This window comes from Lynx canadensis, chromosome X, assembly GCF_007474595.2.
Source record: "Lynx canadensis isolate LIC74 chromosome X, mLynCan4.pri.v2, whole genome shotgun sequence".
In the NCBI taxonomy this organism is placed as follows: Eukaryota; Metazoa; Chordata; class Mammalia; order Carnivora; family Felidae; genus Lynx; species Lynx canadensis.
The window spans coordinates 94,687,035-94,706,037 of NC_044321.2; the positions used below are offsets into that span (position 1 = coordinate 94,687,035).

At 45.7% G+C, this 19,003-nt stretch overlaps 1 protein-coding gene across 3 annotated transcripts in view; it reads left to right on the forward strand.

Moving 5' to 3' along the window:
• The window catches only part of IL13RA1 (interleukin 13 receptor subunit alpha 1), a 57,508-nt gene that overhangs the window by 17,334 nt on the left and 21,171 nt on the right, over positions 1-19,003 (forward strand). For all 3 annotated transcript variants that reach the window (XM_030304672.1, XM_030304673.1, XM_030304671.1), the window contains exons 5-6: positions 9,682-9,869; positions 12,607-12,758. In XM_030304672.1, coding sequence (XP_030160532.1) covers positions 9,682-9,869; positions 12,607-12,758 — 340 coding nt within the window. The remainder of the gene's footprint in view (positions 1-9,681; positions 9,870-12,606; positions 12,759-19,003) is intronic.

Below are 19,003 nucleotides of genomic sequence, written 5' to 3' on the forward strand. Positions count from 1 at the left end.
TCACAAACCCAAGAGGGGGGCAGTATGCTTCAGTAGAAAATGCATCTGCTTTTGGTGTCTACTTTCTAAAAATATCTTTAAAAATTGTAGATCCCTAGGATGTTGCAAAAAAAATGCACAGGGAGATCCCAGTGTACCGTTTCTCTGTCTGTAACCAGAATGCAATATCAAAACCAGAAAGTTGCTGTGGGTACAATCCACCCACCTAATTCAAATTTCACCTGTGTCACATACAACCGTCTGTGTGTGTGTGTGTGTGTGTGTGTGTTTGTGTGTGTGTGTTTGTGTGTAGTCCAATGCAATTTTATCACATGTGTAAATATAGAATAGTTCCATAACCACAAGGATCCCCTGAGTTGCCATTTTATAGCCGTACCCTACTCCTTTCTGCACCCCCTCACCCTGCATTACTTTCCCCCAAGTCTCTGACCTCTGGCAGCTACTAATCTGTTCTCTATCTCTATAATTTTGTCATTTCAAGAATGTTTCTGGAATAGAGGCACCTGGGTGGCTCAGTTGGTTGGACGTTCAACTCTTGGTTTTGGCTCAGCTCATGATCTCACGGTTTGTGAGACCGAGCTCCACGTCGGGCTCTGCGCTGAAAGCGTGGAGCCTGCTTGAGATTCTCTTTCCCTCTCTCTCTCTCTCTCTCTCTCTGCCCCTCCCCCGCTCATTCTTTCTCTCTCAAAATAAATAAATAAACATTAAAAAAAGAGAATGTTACTGGAATAGACTCTTAGAGCATATGACTGTTTGAGGGTGACTTTTTTTTTTTAAACTCTGCATAATACCCTTGAGGTCCCTCCAAATTGTTTTGTGTATCAATAGTTCATTTTTTTAAATTTCATGGTATGAAGGTACCAATTTGTTTAAACATTTATTCCTTGAAGGATATCTCCATCGTTTCTAATTTTTTGCAGTTATGAATAAAACTGCTATAAATTCTCATGCTCAGGTTTTTATGTGAACACAACTTTTTGTATCTCTGGAATAAATGCCCAAGAGTGCACTTGCTGGGTCATATGGTAATTACATATTTGGTGTTATAAAAAACTGCCAAACTATTTTCTAGAGTGGCTGTACCAGTTTACATTCCTACCAGCAATGTGTGAATGATGGGTGTCTACCTTTCAAAAGGAAAATGCTGTCATGCCCAGGGATAAAAAATAGGTTGGCTCAACACCTGAAACTATTGTGACATTGTATGTCAAGTATACGTCGATAAAAAAAAATTAAGGAAGCAATAAGAAAACAACCATTTTTGTTTGTTTTTGTCTTTAAAATTTTTTTTAACATTTATTTATTTTTGAGACAGAGAGAGACCGAACATGAATGGGGGAGGGTCAGAGAGAGGAAGATACAGAATCCGAAGCAGGCTCCAGGCCCTGAGCTGTCAGCACAGAACCGGACGGGGGGCTCGAACTCACGGACCGCGAGATCATGACCTGAGCCGAAGTCGGACGCCCAACCGACTGAGCCACCCAGGCGCCCCTGTTTTTGTCTTTAGAGAGAGGGTGTGAGTGGTGGGGGAGAGGGGCAGAGAACAAAAGGGAGAATCTTAAGCTGGCTCCACACTCGGCGTGGAGCCGGACCCGGGCCTGATCCCACGGCCAGGAGCGGAAATCAAGAGTCGGACGCTCAACTGACTGAACCACCCAGGTGCCCGGAAAACAGCTATAAAAAAAAAGTAGGTTAGCTCCCTACAAAATAACTTCTATCTGAAGTTTGTGAGCACATCTGCAAAATTTGTTAAATTTCTAAATTCAACTTTACGCATTTCCTTTCCTTTAGAGCCTAGAATTATTAGCAGCAGAACAAGGCAGAAAGGACCAGGTTAAACAGTTCAGTCCAATAAAACTTTATTTGGCACACATCGTGGCTACAGCACTGAATAGGCAGCGGAGATAAGAAACGTGGCTCTTTGCTCGTGAAGTTTGAGATGTGGAGGGGGAGACATCACCCGGCGCAGTTACGTGTATAAAAATACGTGTATGATGAAGGCTAGCGGAGGCACAAACTCATTTTAGAAGCTAGTGTGGACCTTGGGGTGGCAGCGGGGCAAGGCTGGGGGGGCTTTGTGAAGGGGGTGGACTGCACAGATGGTGGGGGGCTCTCCGGGGCCGGGCTCTGGGGAGGAGTGTTCAGGAAGGGGTGTGTTTAGTCACTGTGATACCAGGCTACGGACGCCTGAGATCTTGCATTGGCTGTGTGGTCTCCACATGGCCCTGTCCCCCTTTCGGTCCTTCATTCAGACTGCTTCTGACACAATGGGGTGTGGAGGGCCGTGTCCAGGACTTCTGAAACTACAGCATAAACACGGGGCTGGCTCCCGGAATGTCCATTTGGCCCAATGACTCGATGAGAACTGTTTTTGGTATCTCCGGGCACTCTGTGTCTCGTGCACTAGAATGCAGAAAATCACAGGACCGTTTGGCCAGGACCTTCCAGGGAGGCCCCGGGGATTTGCATTCACCTCCCCCCTCCCCACCCCCGCCGGCTCACAGGGCACTCCTGACAGCGTTGAGAAGCACTGCATGTGAGGCCAGATGGCACTGACACGGTGCGGTTCAGTCTTGAGGGTGTCTTTCTTTCCTCCGAGATCAACAGTTCTCGTGTGAGGCATTGTAGTTTTCCTTGCCCACTTGTGGCACTCGTTTCTGCTTTCATCAAAGCCCGGCAGCGGCGGCCCGGTGGCTTTGCCATAAGGCCCGCACTCCTCAGCACTACGGACAAAGCCCTTTCTGACCGCGCTCCTTCCGCCTGTCTGGCCTCAGCCTCCTCTCCCCTGCGCACCTCCAGCCTCTTGCATCCTGCCTGCCGGCCTGGGCCGAGCTCCTTTCGGTTCCTCAAACAGACCCTTCAGACACTCCAGCACAACAGGGGAATCACCCTGCATCCCCTCCCAGCCCAGCCCTTGTCGTTTCCCCTCTGGTTTGCCCTAATCTCAGCTCACACACCGCTTCCTTCACAGAAAGCCTCCCTTGGCCTCCGAAGTCTAGATACGTGCCGGGTCGTCATGTCCCACGGTACCTTGCATTTTCCTGCGACATAGAACTCAGCACAATGTGTTGTCACTTCCTGTTTACTTATCTCCCTTGAGAGCGGCTGTGTTTTGTTACCCTCAGTGGCTGACACATGGCAGGTGCTCCAGAAATAAGTTTTAAATGCGTGGTACCATCCAAGGAAGCTTAGAGAACATTTGGGATTGGCAGGAGGACTTAGGACGGGTAAGCAACTCCAGGAGCATTTTAGTTCAGGAGTTAAAAGAGATAAGCATTGAGTAGATTGGACTCCCCAAAGAATTGCTAGCCAAGGGGTCAGAGAACTAAGCCTGCGGGGCACCTGGGTGGCTCAGTCGGTTAAGCATCCGACTCTTGATCTCAACTTCAGGTCTTGATCTCAGGGTTGTGAGTTTAAGCCCTGCATTAGGCTCCATGCCCGGGAGAAAGAAAAGGGAAGAAAGAAAGAAAGAAGGAAGGAAAGAAAGAAAGAAAGGAAAGAAGAAGGAAGGAAGGAAGGAAGGAAAGAAGAAGAAAGAAAGAAAAGAAAGAAAGAAAGAAAGAAAGAAAGAAGGAAAGAAGGAAAGAAAGAAAAGAAAAAAAGAAAAGAAAAGAAAAGAAAGACTGCCTCTGACAATGTTGCAGTGCAATCTGGGGAGAGCTGTTACTACAGTCTTAGAAGTTGGTAGCATCCTTGTGTTTCTTATGCTGTTAACTCCTTGCTTTCCCAGGAGTTGTTATGGGAAAAATCACAGGGAAAACCTTAAAAGAGTCTGTGTCTATAGAAGGTTCAAAGGAAGGAAGGAAAAGTCTTAAAGCTGTATCTCATTCCATGGCCGACTGTGCAGGAAAGTAACTGGGATATAGGAGTCAAGGTGTGCTAGAGGTTAACGGAGGCCGCATCCTAGGGGTTCTTTTTTTTTTAAGGTTTTTTTTTTTTTTAAGTTTATTTATTTATTTTGAGAGAGAGCAGTGGAGGGGCAGAAAGAGAGGGAGAGAGAGAGAGGAATCCCAAGTGGGCTCCCCGCTGCCAGTGCAGAGCCCGACCTAGGGCTCGAACTCATGAAACTGAGATCGTGACCTCAGCCGAAAGGAAGAGTCGGACGCTTAACCGACTGAGCCACCCAGGCGCCCCTGTCCTGGGAGTTCCTATGAGAGGAAGAGCGGGAAGTGCCTTGAGGCATGCACTGGCACAAAACAAGTCGTCTTGCAGACTGCAAAACCAGCACCCCCTCTGGGTGAATAAATTACAAAAAATTGGACCCACCGATTTTGAAAAAGCATTCTTCTTCCTCTGGGTTGAAGCGTTTCCCTTCCTCTGGGCCGATGCAGCATCTTGCCAAAGCCGGCAGCAGAGAGTGCTTGGGCTGGCTCTCAGCCCTCAGTTGCCGCCTCTGTGCAGAGTATAATCTACAACCCTAGGAGGTGGCTCAGGAAGCCATCTGAAGAGAGTGGTGGTTGACTGGTACCTGAGGGGACAGGTATACCACAGGGGTACCACTCTTGTTATACGTATTCCCACCATGGGTCATCAGAGTGGACTCCTTCTCCAGTATATGTGACCTGTGCTAACACAGAAGCCACAACTCACCTGTGACTATTTACATATCAATTTAAATTAATTAAAGATCCGTCGAATGAAAACTTCAGTTGCTCAGTCTTACTAGTCAGTTTCCCACGTGGCTAGTGGCTCCCGCCTTGGACAGCACAGATAGCAAACATTTCCATAATCCCGGGAAATTCTGTTGGACAGTGCTGGTACAGAGTATATCCTTCTGCCCTCAGCACCCCGCAGCTTATTCTTTTCTGGAGCCACACTGCCAGGGTTTAAATCTTAGCCCTCTTCTATGCTAGCAGTGTGATTTGGGGCAGGCCCCCTGTCTCTAAGCCTCAGTTTTATAATCTGTTAAATGGGCACAGTCGCACTAGTGCTGCCTCTTAAGGTTGTTGTAAGGGCTGTTACTGTATGAAAAGCGTTTGGAGCTGTACCTCACTGCTAACACACGCCGAGTGAGCACTCCGTGCGTGGGAGCTACATGGTGTTTTTATTATTCATCCGCGGGAGCTACATGGAGTTTTTATTATTCATCCGCGGGAGCTCACCCGCACTCCCTTGGCAGGTGTAGCCGGTACACATTGCTGGCTTCTTCCACCACTTGGAAGAATCAGGAGCTAGTTTTTACCTCCTCCTCCCCTGCCCTCCCCTAGAGAGATCCTTTCCAACCAAAACCACAAAAGAAAGGCAGATGCATGGCTCGTTTGCTATCAAGTGCTTGGAATTGGTTTAGGTACCAGTTTAAATCATGTCAAGCAGTCAGAGATGGTTTCCCTAATCCCCAGTTAGGAGATGGAGAATCACTTTGAAACTCCAGGGCTGTGACTTCGGGTCCTGCAGGGCTAGTCTGGCATTCCACGGAGCCTGACCTCAATAGCTACAGACTAGCTCTGCCAGTGAATTTTAGGGAATTTTGTACCACATTAATCATCTTCAGAGTTGGGCAAATAGTCTTTAAATTTGTCCATTTCCTCCTTATCCCTATAGTGTGAGTCCATGGAGAATTTCCGTGTGTGAATTTTAGCAGGAAGCACCTGAGTGCCTTCTAGCTCAGGTTCTTATCTGATATTGCACAAGAAGGCCCCAAAAGTTGTCTATTCGAAAGCCAATATTTCCCCTTTTGTTCTTTTTTCTAAATTACAACCGATTTTTTTTTTTAATTTCCTATCTGGGATCCATGAGAGTATGTGAAATACTTGGGGTACAGAAGTGAGAAAAGAATCTTAAAGATTAACCACTAGAGAAGTTCCTTTCATGAGATGAAAAAAAATTAATTTTCTGCATATATATATGTATATATATATATGTGTATATATATATATATATTTTTTAGTTATGTAACAAAAGTCTCATAAGTTTCTTCAGTTTCTGTTTCTGGGTGTGGACAGAAAACATTCCAGGCCTGTCTGAGCTAAAAACTAGCCGTGGCACTAACTTAGTTTTTAAGGCTGTGTTCATTCATGAACTACAGAGGCCTACAACCAGGAGAAAAACTTTATGTACTGTCTCTTAAGGGGCAAGAGCATTTTAGGTATTTAAATATTTCTTTGCATAGTGTTTGAGGGAATAAAATACATTAGATCTGAGTTTGGGGGTTTGTTTTTAAAGACCTTTTTTTTTTTTTTTTGTAGAGAAGTTTTAGGCTTGTAACCAAGTTGAGGGGAAGATAGAGATTTTCCAAATACCCGCTGCCCTCACAATTCATAACCTCCCCCATCATCAACATCCGTCCCCTCCCCCCCCATCAGAGAGATATATGTTTGTTACAGTTGATGAACCTGCACTGATACATCCTGATCACTCAAAGTCCATTTACCTTCAGGCTCACTTTTGGTGTTGTATATTCTGTGGGTTCGGACAAATGTATTATGACATGTATCTATCGTTATAATATCATGCAGAGTATTTTCATTGTCCTAAAAAATCCCCTGTCCTCTGCCTGTTTATTCATCTTTCCCTGTACAACGCCTGCAGCCGCTGATCTTTTCATTGTCTCCATAATTGTGCCTTTTCCAGGATGTCATAGAGTTGGAATCATACAGCGTGTAGCCTTTTCACTTTGGCTTCTCTCACTTAGTTAATACACATTTAAGTTTCCTCCATGTCTTTTCATGGCGTGATACCTCTTTTTTTTTTCATGCGGAATAATATCCCATTGTGTGGATGCACCACGGTTGATTTCTCCATTCGCCTGCTGAAGGATGTCTTAGTTGCTTCTGAGTTCTGGCAATTATGAATAAAGCTGCTATAAACGTTTGATGTACAACTGCTATAAAATTGATGTACATTTTCAACTCCTTTAGGTAAATACCAAGGAGCACAATTGCTGATCATATAGGAAGAGTAGGTTTAGTTTTGTACGAAGCCACCAAACTGTGTCCCAAAGTGGCTGTACCATTTTGCATTCCCACCAGCAGTGAATGAGAGTTCCTATTGCTCCATACCATCCCCAGCATTTGATGTTGTCAGTGCTCCGGATTTTGGCCATGCTAATAGGTGTGTAGTGATATCTTGTTGCTTTAATTTGCATTTCCCAGATGACATGTGATGTGGGACGTCTTTCCATAGGCTTCTTTGCCATCTGTTAATCTTCTTCGGTGAGGTGCCTATGAAAGTCTTTAGCTCATTTTGTAATTGGGTTGTTTTCTTATTATTTTAAGAACTCTTGGGGCGCCTGGGTGGCTCAGTTGCTTGAATGTCCGACTCTTGATTTTGGCTCAGGGCATGATCCCAGGGTCATGGGATCAAGCCCTGCATCAGGCTCCATGAGCGGGAAGCCCGCTTAAGATCTTTTCTCTCTCTCCCTCTGCCCCCTCTCCCCTGCTTACACTCTCTCTTTCTCTCTCTCTCAAAAAAAAATTCTTTGTATATATATATTTTTTAATTTATTTAGTTTTTATTTAAGTAATCTCTACACCCAACATGGGGGCTCAAACTCATGACCCCGAGATCAAGAGTCACATGCTCTTCTGATGGAGCCAGCCAGGCACCCTGAATTCTTTGCATATTTTAGAGAACTATCCTTTATAAGATAGACATGTCTTTTGCAAACATTTTCTCCGAGTCTGTGGCTTCTTTTTCTTACTCTCTTGCTATTCATTTTTATAGGGCAGAAATTTTTTTTTGATGTTTTGTTTATTTTTGTGAGAGAGACAGACAGTGCGAGCAGGCTCCAGGCTCCGAGCTGTCAGCACAGAGCCCAACGCGGGGCTCAGACTCAGGAACTGTGAGATCATGACCTGAACCAAAGTCAGATGCTTAAGCGACTGAGCCACCTAAGTGCCCCAGCAATTTTTAATTTGAGTGAAATCTAGGTGATTGATTATTTCTTTTATATAGATCACATCTTTGGTGTTATATCCAAAAAGTCGCCGCCACACCCCAGCTCATCTAGGTTTTCCCCAGTGTTATCTCCTAAGAGTTTTGTAAGTTTGCACCTTACATTTAGGTTTGTGATCCATCGTGAGGTTGGTTTTGTGAACGGCGTAAGGACCGTGTCAGGATTCACTTCTTGGCACGTGGACATCTTGTTGTTCCAGCACCATTTGTTGAAGAGACTATCTTTGCCCCCATTGTATTGCTTTTGCTTCCTTGTCAAAGATCAGTTGACTCTATTTATGAGAGTGGATCTGAGTTTTATAAAACCTGATTTGCAGCAGAATCCCCTGGAGAATTGCTGCCAAAGTGCTCACTCCTAGGCCCTGGGCCACACCCGCTAAGTAGGAATCTCAGGAGAGGGCTTGAGGAATCTTCATTGTATACGGCTATAGGTGATTCTGAGGTAACAAGTCAAGAGTTTGGGACTCGTTACTCCTGGTTCGTTTTTAAGTTTGTCTTCCTTTCTGTAGAAACCTTTGCACGACTCCCATTGTGGCTGACGTAAGGCTTGACTCTGTCTTCTGCCAGGTAGTACAAGAGAGAATCCTTGGATAGCCTAGACAGAAAAGTGTAATGAGTGCCTTCTGCCTGCCTGCACTGTGCTCGATGCTGGTGATCAATGGGGAAAGGTATGTGTAGAGGTTCGAAATGGGAAATGAGACGCCAGCAGACCTGGTTACAAAGGCATTGAAAGCTACGTGGTGGAGTAAGACACTTAGAAAACCACTGTGTTCTGGAACGTTCACCTGGCAGTGATTGGAAGGCACTAATAACAAAGGTCAGGGGGGTCAGTCTGAAAAGGACAGGAAGCCTGAAGTGATTAGGGCGTGAGACAAGGTGAGGGTCACAGGAATGTCGCAGGAGAGACTCCAAGAAGCTGTGTGGAGGAAGAAATGACAGAATTTGGTGATAGAATATAGGGAAAAGAGGGGGGGACGGAGGGGGGAAAGGGTGATTTCAAAGGCTGTAATCTAGGAGCCCAGAGAAAACGAGCTCTGACTGATGGGAACGGGGAAGGTTAGAAGAAAGGCAATTTAGCAGGGAAGAGAGGGCATAAGGACATTGGCTTTGACGCCAGAGTGGAACACACAAATGGAGCAGTTAAAAATCTGGGACTGGCTCCAAGGAATCCCCAGTGTAGAAATTCTAGTTGAGGGATTGAAATGGTAAACCGGGGAAAGATGGATGAGGGCGTAAGCAGTAGAAAGGAATGTGCAAAGGGCCGAGGACTGGATGTGAACCCTCTGAGAAGAGAGAAGGGGGAGGAGAAGCCAAGAAAACAATGCAGGCAGACAGAAGGGCCAGAGGAGAGCCACGGAATTCAGCACGTGAGACATTTTCAAGAAGCATACAACTTCTCATCCTGGCCTCGGAAGATCCCTCATACAGACGAGGGAAAGGAGGCAGGGCTCCATAGCTATTGAAAGTAGCAGGGGTCGGGGCGCCTGGCTGCTTCAGTCGGTAGAGCATGTGACTCTTGATGTCGGGGTTGTGAGTTCGAGCCCTACGTTGAGTGTAGAGCTTACTTAAAAAAACAAACAAGTGTTCATCGAAGAGGAACCTTCGTTTCTTCCTAGAGTATGAAACAGAGCCACATTATAAAACAGGGTTTTGGGAAAAGCTATCTTTCCATATTGCAAATACTGCTTTTCGTGGTCCTCTTCAGTCATTGAAAAGCAAATGTCTGCCTTTGTTTCCTGAATACCTTGTTACAAATAATCCGGAAGGTTGTCTCCTTATATCTTGCAGGCACAGCAGCCTGGGCAAAATTCTTCAATGTGAAAACATCTATAGAGAAGGTCAACACATTGGTTGTTCCTTTGCTTTGACTAATTTGAAGGATTCCAGTTTTGAACAACACAGCGTCCAAATAGTGGTCAAGGATAATGCGGGGAAAATTAGACCATCCTTCAATATAGTGCCTTTAACTTCTCATGGTAAGTTTTAGAAGTCCCGCACGACAGTGTGGATAAAAAGCATTACGTCTTTTGAACCATCAATACAGTTACTAAAAAAGTGACGATTCTGGTTTTAGGATTTTCCCAGGAAAAAGGATTGCATTTATGTATACCTTTATTTGAGTTCTTTTAAAAGAAGCAGCCTTGCAAATTCTAATGGTTCTTGAGCCCGTGTGTCACATGTTTTGTTCTTATTTGCTTCCGAGTGTGTCCAGACTTAGAGCACACAGTTAGCTGTAGAACCGAGATTGGATACAGGCTCTCTGTCTTTTAAGATCCGCTCTCTTTTAGGGGTACCTGGGTGGCGCAGTCCGTTAAGTGTCCAACTCTTGCTTTCGGCTCGAGTCGTGATCTTGCAGTTCGTGGGATCGAGCCCCGTGTCGGGCTCTGCACTGTCAGCTTGAGATTTTCTCTCTCCCTCTCTCTCTCTCTCTCTCTCTCTCTCTGCCCCTCTCCACCCCCCCCATTTCAAAATAAATAAACGTAAAAAAAAATCTCTTCTTTTACTTATGATACTTGAGAGTCTCTTAGTTGAAAAAAGGACTGGACTGGAGGAGGAGTGACCAGAAGTGATACTCAAACCGGCTGACGTGCTGGGCAGCACAGGCAGCCAGCAATCAGAACAACCAAAGCAGCCAAGTGTCGGCCCATTGGAAAGAGGCCTCGAGTTGAAAACAAAATGTCTGCTTGAGGTCCTAGGTCTTCCCATCGGACAAAGCATATACTCTTTCAGCGTTTCCTGGAGAGTCCCTCTGACCTCAAAGGATTGTCATGAGTTCCAAATGATGTGAGGTATATACGTGTTCTGTAAGTCCCTAAAGCAGGCTACTGTAAGCATCACGTGTATTTATGTGTTGCAAGGTCCCAACAGGGAGCTCAGATTCTGGCTGAGAGAGATACAGAAAATATATCAGCAGATAACCATGCGCTGACCAGGTTCGCAAGTCTGCGACTGGAACACTATTTACCACTCCTTCAGATAGTCGTGGAAGTGAATTCTACTAGTGGACCGAAGGCCAGGGGAGTGAGGTCGTGGTAACTTGCCAAGTGGGATAATCTGAGCCCTTCTCTGTCCTGCCTCTTGCTTGGCCGATTGTCCTTGATGGACCTTTCAAAGCTCGTTTTCCTATCCTTCCTGGAGATTAGTGGTGCCAAAGAGGGAGATCCTCCGCAGCTGGAAGATGATAGCTTCAAGTTGTTTTCTGTCATTGTCCATTCTCTTCCTCCTCCTCTTCTTCGTCGTCTTCTTCTTCTTCTTTGTCGTCATCTTCTTCTTCTTTTTATTTTTGAGGGAGAGAGAAAGCACGTGCAAGTGGGGGAGGGGCAAAGAGATAGAAGGAGGCAGAGAGAATCCCAAGCAGGCTCTGCACTGTCAGCATGGAGCCTGATGTGGGGCTCAAACTCATGAACTGTGAGATCGTGACCCGAGCTGAAATCAGGAGTCGGACCCTAAACTGACTGAGCCACCCAGGCACCCCCTCATCCGAATTCTTTCCTGTTGCTTAGTCTTAAGCATAGTTGACTCATTAAAAAGTAAATGGACTAGGCTAGTTTTTTTTACTTTATTTAAAAAAAAAATTAATGTTTATTTTTGAGAGAGAGAGAGAGACAGAGAGAGACAGAGCATGAGCAGGGAAGGGGCAGAGAGAGAGGGAGACACAGAATCCAAAGCAGGCTCCAGGCTCTGAGTTGTCAGCACAGAGCCTGACGCGGGGCTCGAACTCGTGAACCACGAGATCATGACCTGAGCCGAAGTCGGACACTGAACCAACTGAGCCACCCAGATGCCCCCTTTTTTCACTTTATTTTTAATTGTGGTTATAATCATATAACATTAAATTTCCCATCGTAACCATTTTTTAAAAATACTTGCTTTTAAAGTTTATTTATTTTGAGAGAGAGAGAGAGAGAAAGTGAGTGTGGGGGAGGGCAGAGAGAGAATCCCAAGCAGGCCCCGAACCATCAGCATAGAGCCGGATTCAGGGCTCGAACCCATGAACCGTGAGATTATGACCTGAGCTGAAAGCAAGAGTCGGTCGGTTAACTGACTCAGCCACCCAGGCACCCCTCCCGTCGTAACCGTTTTTGACTATACGGTTCAGAGGTGTCAAGTATATTCACACTGGCGTGCAACAAATCTCTAGAACTTTCTCAAATCTTTTTAGAACTGAAACTCGATGCCCACTAAACACTGATTTCCCCTCCCCCAGCCCTTGGTAACCAGCTTTCTATTTTCTATGATTTTGACTACTTTAGGTACCTCTTCTGGGTGGAATCCTACAGTGTTTGTGATGGGCTTATTTCACTTAGCCTACGGTCCTTGAGGTTCATCCGTGCCGTGGCGTGTGACAGAGACTAGGCTAATGTTTTAATTGGGGTCTTGGCGCAAGTGAGTGGCGCCTGGGGAAACCCCTTGTGCCCGGTGCCCCCCGTTAGCCATTAGGTGGATGCACGTGTGGACCTAAGGGCTTCTTTTCTTTATTCTCTGTCACAGCTAGATGTCCTGATTATACCCCATCCGTGTTCTAACCGGATGCAGGTCAGAGTTCACGTCATCTTCCAGACACCCCAAAGATGTTCGTTAGATCCATTTGGCAGGGCAGCTTAAAATAAGCTTTCTCCATTCATTGTGACCTTCATTATCTCTCCCCGTGTATGAACCTCATCAAAATGAACCCTGGAAGCTAACTTGTATGCTTCTATTTCTGTCTTTCAGTGAAACCTGATCCCCCACATATTAAACGGCTCTTCTTCCAAAACGGTAACTTGTACGTGCAATGGAAGAATCCACAGAATTTTTATAGCAGATGCTTATCTTATCAAGTAGAAGTCAACAACAGCCAAACAGAGACGCATGATATTTTCTACGTAAGTTTTTCTTAGCTAGTGGATGTAACTTGGCTATTTTTCTGTCACTCGAGTTTCTTACAGGGTAATATACCGAAATGTCAGTGAAGTGCAGCTCTTAGATTTGTCACCTGATGATGACGGTAATGAACTTTCTCGTCTGAAATAGGGCGTGGTGGGAGCTTTGAGGGTTTATGGTAGTGGCACTGGCCGTCAGATTCAAGCCATTCGTTGATTCGTTTGCTGAACGCATTTTCAGTACATATCTACCATGTGCCGGGCGCTGTTTTAGGTGCACGTGACCCTGACGCGAAGGTCTTTTTTTCCCATGAAACCTCCCTACTGGAAAATGAGTATGTAAATGAGCAAGCTGATTTCAGAGCATGAAGGCTGTGAAGAAAATTAAATAGGTCATGTAGTGGCATGACAGGTGGGCCTGAGGGAATATGAGGTTGGGCAGTCATCTGAAGTGATGACATTGGAGATGAGACCAGAATGACGGGCAGGGGCTAGCCATGTGAAGATGGGGGTGGGGGGAACAGCCAGTACAAAAGACTCTGAGGCAGGAACGGGCTTGGCCTGTGTGAGGCACAGAGAGGAGACTCGGGTGGCCAAAATACAGTAGGAAAAGACGCGTAAGCGGGAGGCCGGGGTCAGATCGGGTAGATACTTCGAGGCTCTGGTATGGCCATTCCCTTTTCTTGGAGTTTGTGGCAACTAAGGTAGTCCACTTTGAGGAGTCCGTATTTGTTGGCGTATGTACATTTACGCTCCTGGGAAGCTAATACAAAACACACTAATTAGAGGTCCCCGTGGGCCACCGGCCATAACAGGATGTGGTGTAACCTCAGGGCGTCAGTCCCATTCTTCCGCTTTACAGGAGAGGTCACACACTTGGGCCTTAAACATTTTTGTTTGGACCACAGGCACGGTGGGGGTTCGTTTATTAAATTTGACGGAGGCAAACCATAAGAGGCTTAAATACAGAGAACAAACGAAGCGTTGCTGGAGGGACGTGGGTGGGGGATGGGCTAAACGGGCAACGGGCCTTAAGGAGGGCGCTCGTTGGGATGAGCACTGGGGGTTCTGTGTGAGTGATGAATCGCTAAATTCTACTCCCGAAGCCTAACTTGAATTGAAATAAATACATTTAAGAAACCAAAACAACGACGACGACAAAATTGGGAAATTTTGCCCAGATTCAAATACCCTGGCCCCCGAGGAGTGTAGTTTCCATGAGGTGGCGCCACAAGACCACAGGGGCCGGGCCGTGGCTGGTGTGCCACCTGCCGGCGGTGGGGGGGGCGGGGGGGCGTGTGCATTTGCATTTCAGAGGTTAGAGCCCAGTTGTTTTGGCTCATCGTGGGAGTTTCAAAATACTTACTAAAACAAGCCACTGTTGACAGGCTGTAACTCCAGAGGGAGTGGCCGGGTCCACAGCTGACCGGAGCTTTTCTGGGCATCTGCAGGTGAATCTGTTTGCCGAAATAGAACCACCATTATCCGTACCAGAAAGTGGTGTCCCCGTACCGTGCCGCAAAGGGAAAGAGCAAAGGGCTTCCAAGTGGGGAGAAGGTGAGGCTTGGATTTACGGCGGACTCAGCTTGTCAGGGCACTGAAGCACACTTGACTACTCCAGCCTCTCCTGCTCTCTTCTGCCTGAAATCCTGAGACACATGCTGCTCGTATTACTCATTTGGCACCGAATTGTGTCCTGCGAGTTACCCCGATCACATGTTTGAGCCTTTTCTCTTGACTAAAAATAAAAGCTCCTGCAGGGAGGACTTCGGGGGTGTTTACTTTGTGCCACTCCCGCTAACAGTGGCTAGCACAGATCGAGCGATTACTATGTGCTAGGCATTTTATTTTTTAAATGTTTTCTGGAGAGAGAGAGCGAGCATGCGAGTGGGGGGTGGACAGGGACAGAGGGAGAGACAGAGAGAGAAAATCCCGATCCAGAGCAGGGACTCTCCACGCTCAGCATGGAGCCCGATGCGGGGCTCGATCCCACGACCCCGGGCTCACGACGTGAGCAGACATCAAGAGTCGGCGGCTCAACTGACTGAGCCACCCGGGCCCCCCTGTGGTAGGCATCTTAATGGACACATTATCTCAACCCTTTCTTGTAATCCTCACGGTTACCCTGACGATCTAGGTCCTATCATTTTGTCCCCATTTCACAGATGAGCAAATGTGATCTGACCCCAAAGCTTGTGCTCGTAAGCACTGGGGACCACCTCGATACTTCCTCTTAATAGTAACAGCCATCCCTTGTTAAGTGTTCATGATATGCTACAAAGCTACTCTTCTAGGTGCTTCTTATACAGTAGCATATAACAGTCTGTGAAGTGGTTCTATTTTAATCTATATTTTATTGGGAAACTAAGGCTCAGAGAGGGTAAGTAATTTGCTACAGGCCACACAGCTAATCAGTTGGTCTTTATGTAGTCAAAGGTTGGTCCTGATGTATTAAACTTTGAGAATATTTGGGATTAACACCATGTGCACGGTCATCACTTAATAAATTATTGTTGAACTGAGTTAATCTTTTTTACAAACTTTTGAACTGAAGAGCGTGTACATGCTATGGAATTTGTCCTCCTAAATCAGAACTGTAGCCTATTGGGAATTAACTCTGTTTACACATTTGAGCCGAACGTTCTTTCCCCTGGCAGATGTTCACCAGCTGCTTCCTCTCCCAGAATGTCATCAGCTTTTTGTACGCTCACTGATTTTGAGCTCCTCTGGTTAGACCCTTCCCCCTGCCCCCCCCCCCCGCCCTGTTTTTTGCGAGCCTTTTTGAGGAATTATTTCGCCTGGTGTTCTAGTTAAGAGGGGGAAGTAGACTGGGACATGAGCTGGTGCCATCACATGGGGGGGGCTGTGGTCAGAAGTAACTCATGACAGAATCACAAAGCAAAGAATGACTCTTGTTTAACCACCCCCCTTCTCCACAAACTCTCTGCTTGGTCCTCTGTGCCCTTGTCTTCCTTCTCCCACAGGGGTATCCGAGCAGCCCATAAACTATGCAAGGGAATTTACATTTGAACAAGAGCCCAGAACCTTCCATTTGCGCCGTGATTTGCTGATGTTTGGAATACATATATATCTGGGAGATGGTCATGAGGAGGGAGGCACGAACCTGCAAACCGATCCATCAAGTGGTAGTTGACGCTTGTGATTCCCCAGCAGGTCTCTGATTCCCAAGTGGCCTCTTCTCTGCCCTGGAAGAAGTAGCGATAGGACGACTCTCCATCACTCAGCTGGCCTTCCAGCTCATCACAAATGCTGCAGGGAACCATTTAGTGAATAACATGCACGGTCAAAAATCATAGCTCTGTGTTCTGGCTTTTGTCTCATGTTTAAGCGTCTCTTTGATAAAAGGTGACTGTTTCTTCCAGCTTTGTTGAGGTATGATGGACAAGGAAAAAGTATACATATTTGGGTTGTACAGTGTGATTACTTTCAAGGTGTACAACATGATAACTTCATATGCGTATATCTTGTGAAATGATTACCACAATCAAGTTAATTAACACATCCATCACTTCACACAGTTACCTTTTTTTTAATGTTTATTTATTTACCTTGAGAGAGAAAGCATGCATGTGTGCCTGCGTGAACGAGGCGGGGGGGGGGGGCTTGAGAGAGAGAGAGAGAGAGAGAGAGAGAGAGAATCCTAAGCTGGCCCTGTGCTCAGCGTGGATCCTGATGTGGTGCTCGATCTCATGACCATGAGATCATGTCCTGAGCCAAAATCAAGAGTCGGATGCTTAACCAACCGAGCCACCCAGGTGCCCCCACAGTTACCTTTTTTTAAGTAGTGAGAACGCTTAAGATCTACTCTCTTAGCAAATTTCAGTTATACAATACGGCATTATTAACTACCATCACCACTCCGTACATTAGATCCCCAGAACTTATAACTAAAAGCTTGTACCCTTTCACCAACATCACCCCACTCCCCCCTTGTCCCTCAGCCCCTTCTGCCACCATTCCACTTTTAGCCTCTACGAACTCAACTTTAAAAACAATTTTTTTTTAACTTTTTAATGTTTATTTATTTTGAGAGAGAGACAGAGAGTGAGCAGGGGAAAGGCAGAGAGAGAGGGAGACACAGAATCCGAAGCAGGCTCCGGGCTCCGAGCCGTCAGCCCAGAGCCCGACGCGGGGCTCGAAGCCACGAACTGTGAGATCACGACCTGAGCCGAGTCAGATGCTTGACCCACTGAGCCACCCAGGTGCCCCTGAACTCAACTTTTTTAGATTCCGCATATATATGAGGTCATACGGTATTTGTCTTTCAGTGCCCCCTGAGTTTCATCCATGTTGTCACAAATGGCAGGATTTTCCCTTCTTTCTCACGGCTGGATGATATTCCATCATATATACATACCACATCTTCTTTATTCATCTATGGGTGGACGCTTTGCATATCTTGGCTATGGTAAATAATGCTGCAGTAAACATAGGGGTGCATGTACCCCTTTGAATCAGTGTTTTTGTTCCTTTTGGGTAGTGTGATTATTGGATCATGGGGCAATTCTATTTTTAATGTTTTGAGAAACCTCCATACCGCTTTCCACAGTGGCTGCAACAGTTTGCATCCCCACCAGCAATGTACAAGCGTTCCCCTTTCTCCACATCCTCACCAACACTTGTTATTTCTTGTCTTTGATGTTGGCCATTCTAATAGGTATAAGATGATGCCTAATTACGGTTTGGACTTTCACTTCCCTGATGATTAATGATGTTGAACATCTTTTCATATAACCTGTTGGCCAGAAGTAGACTACTTATACTAAGCAACAGGTTTTCACTATTGATTTTTCACTGCACTTTTGAAATATTTGCATTTTAGGAACTGATCTTTCTGTCTACATCAGACAGCAAGTGATTTAAATTGTGTGGAAGAGAATTTTGCATTATACTTTGTTTTCTCTGACTCAGTCGTTTTCGATATCATACTCTCAACAAGGGAGACTGGTTTTTTTTTTTTTAAACTTTTAATTGATGTAGAGTATCCTATAGAAAAATCACACAAGTGGTTATGCATAGCTCAATGAGTTTTCACAAGTGATTTTTGCAAATGATTTTTCACTTACGTAACCAGCACCCCAGAAGCCCCATCATGACCCCTTTTAGTCACTCTCCCAAAGCATGACTGTTACCCTGACTTCTGATCCCATAGATTAGTTTTGTTGCCTCTTGTTATTTTTATTTATTTGTTTTTAAAGTTTATTTATTTTGAGAGAGAACAAGTGAGCAGGGGAGGGGCAGAGGGAGAGGGAGAAAGAATCCCAAGCAGGCTCCACGCTGTTGGCGCAGAGCCCGATGCGGGGCTCGATCTCGTGAACTGTGAGATCGTGACCTGAGCCAAAACCAAGGGTTGGGTGCCTGACTGAGCCACCCGGGCGCCTCTGTTGCCTCTTTGAAGCCTTGTATGAACGAATTCTCCAGCATTTGCTTTTTGTGCGCGTCTGCCTTCTTTCACCCAGCGTTCCGTTTAGGAAGAGCCACAGATATCGTTGCCTGTAGTTGTCAGTGTTTCGTTCTCACTGCGTTGGTTCTGTCATGTCGGTATTATCACATTTGATTTATCCATTCTCCCTTTGGGGCCTATTTGGATAGTTTCCGGTTGGGAGTTTTATGAATAGAGTTTTTATGAACGTTTGCGTATTTGTCTCTTGGTGCGCACGTGCGTACGTTTCTGTTGAGCCTGTATGGGTCAGAGGGTTATACGTGATGGTCTGTAAGTGATGATCAGACTTTTCCCAAATGGTTGTGCCCATTTACACCATGAAGAGCAGAAGCTGAGGACGCTAGGTGCTTCCCATCCTCATCAGCACTCGGTGTTGTCTGATAGGCGTGTGTGTGTCATCATCTTGTGGATTTAATTTGCATTTCCCTGATGATTAACGAAGTTGAGCGCTTTTGCACATGTTCGTTGGCAATTTGGAATACCCTCTTGTGAAATGCCTGCTCAAATCTTTGGCCAGTTTTTCTGTGGGGTTGTCTGCCTCTTCCTCGTTAGTTGGTGGCCTGTATGTATATGTGCGTGGGTGTGTTACATATAAATATAAGTATATATTATAAATAGGTATGTATGCAAGTTCTTTGTCAGCGATTGCAGGCATCTTCTCTCACTCTATGCGTCACTTTTCAGATTTTTCGAATAGGATATCTTTGGATGAACAGAAGAAGTTTGGAATTTTGATACAGATGACTTTATAACAATTTTTCCTTTAGGGTTACTATTGTGTGGT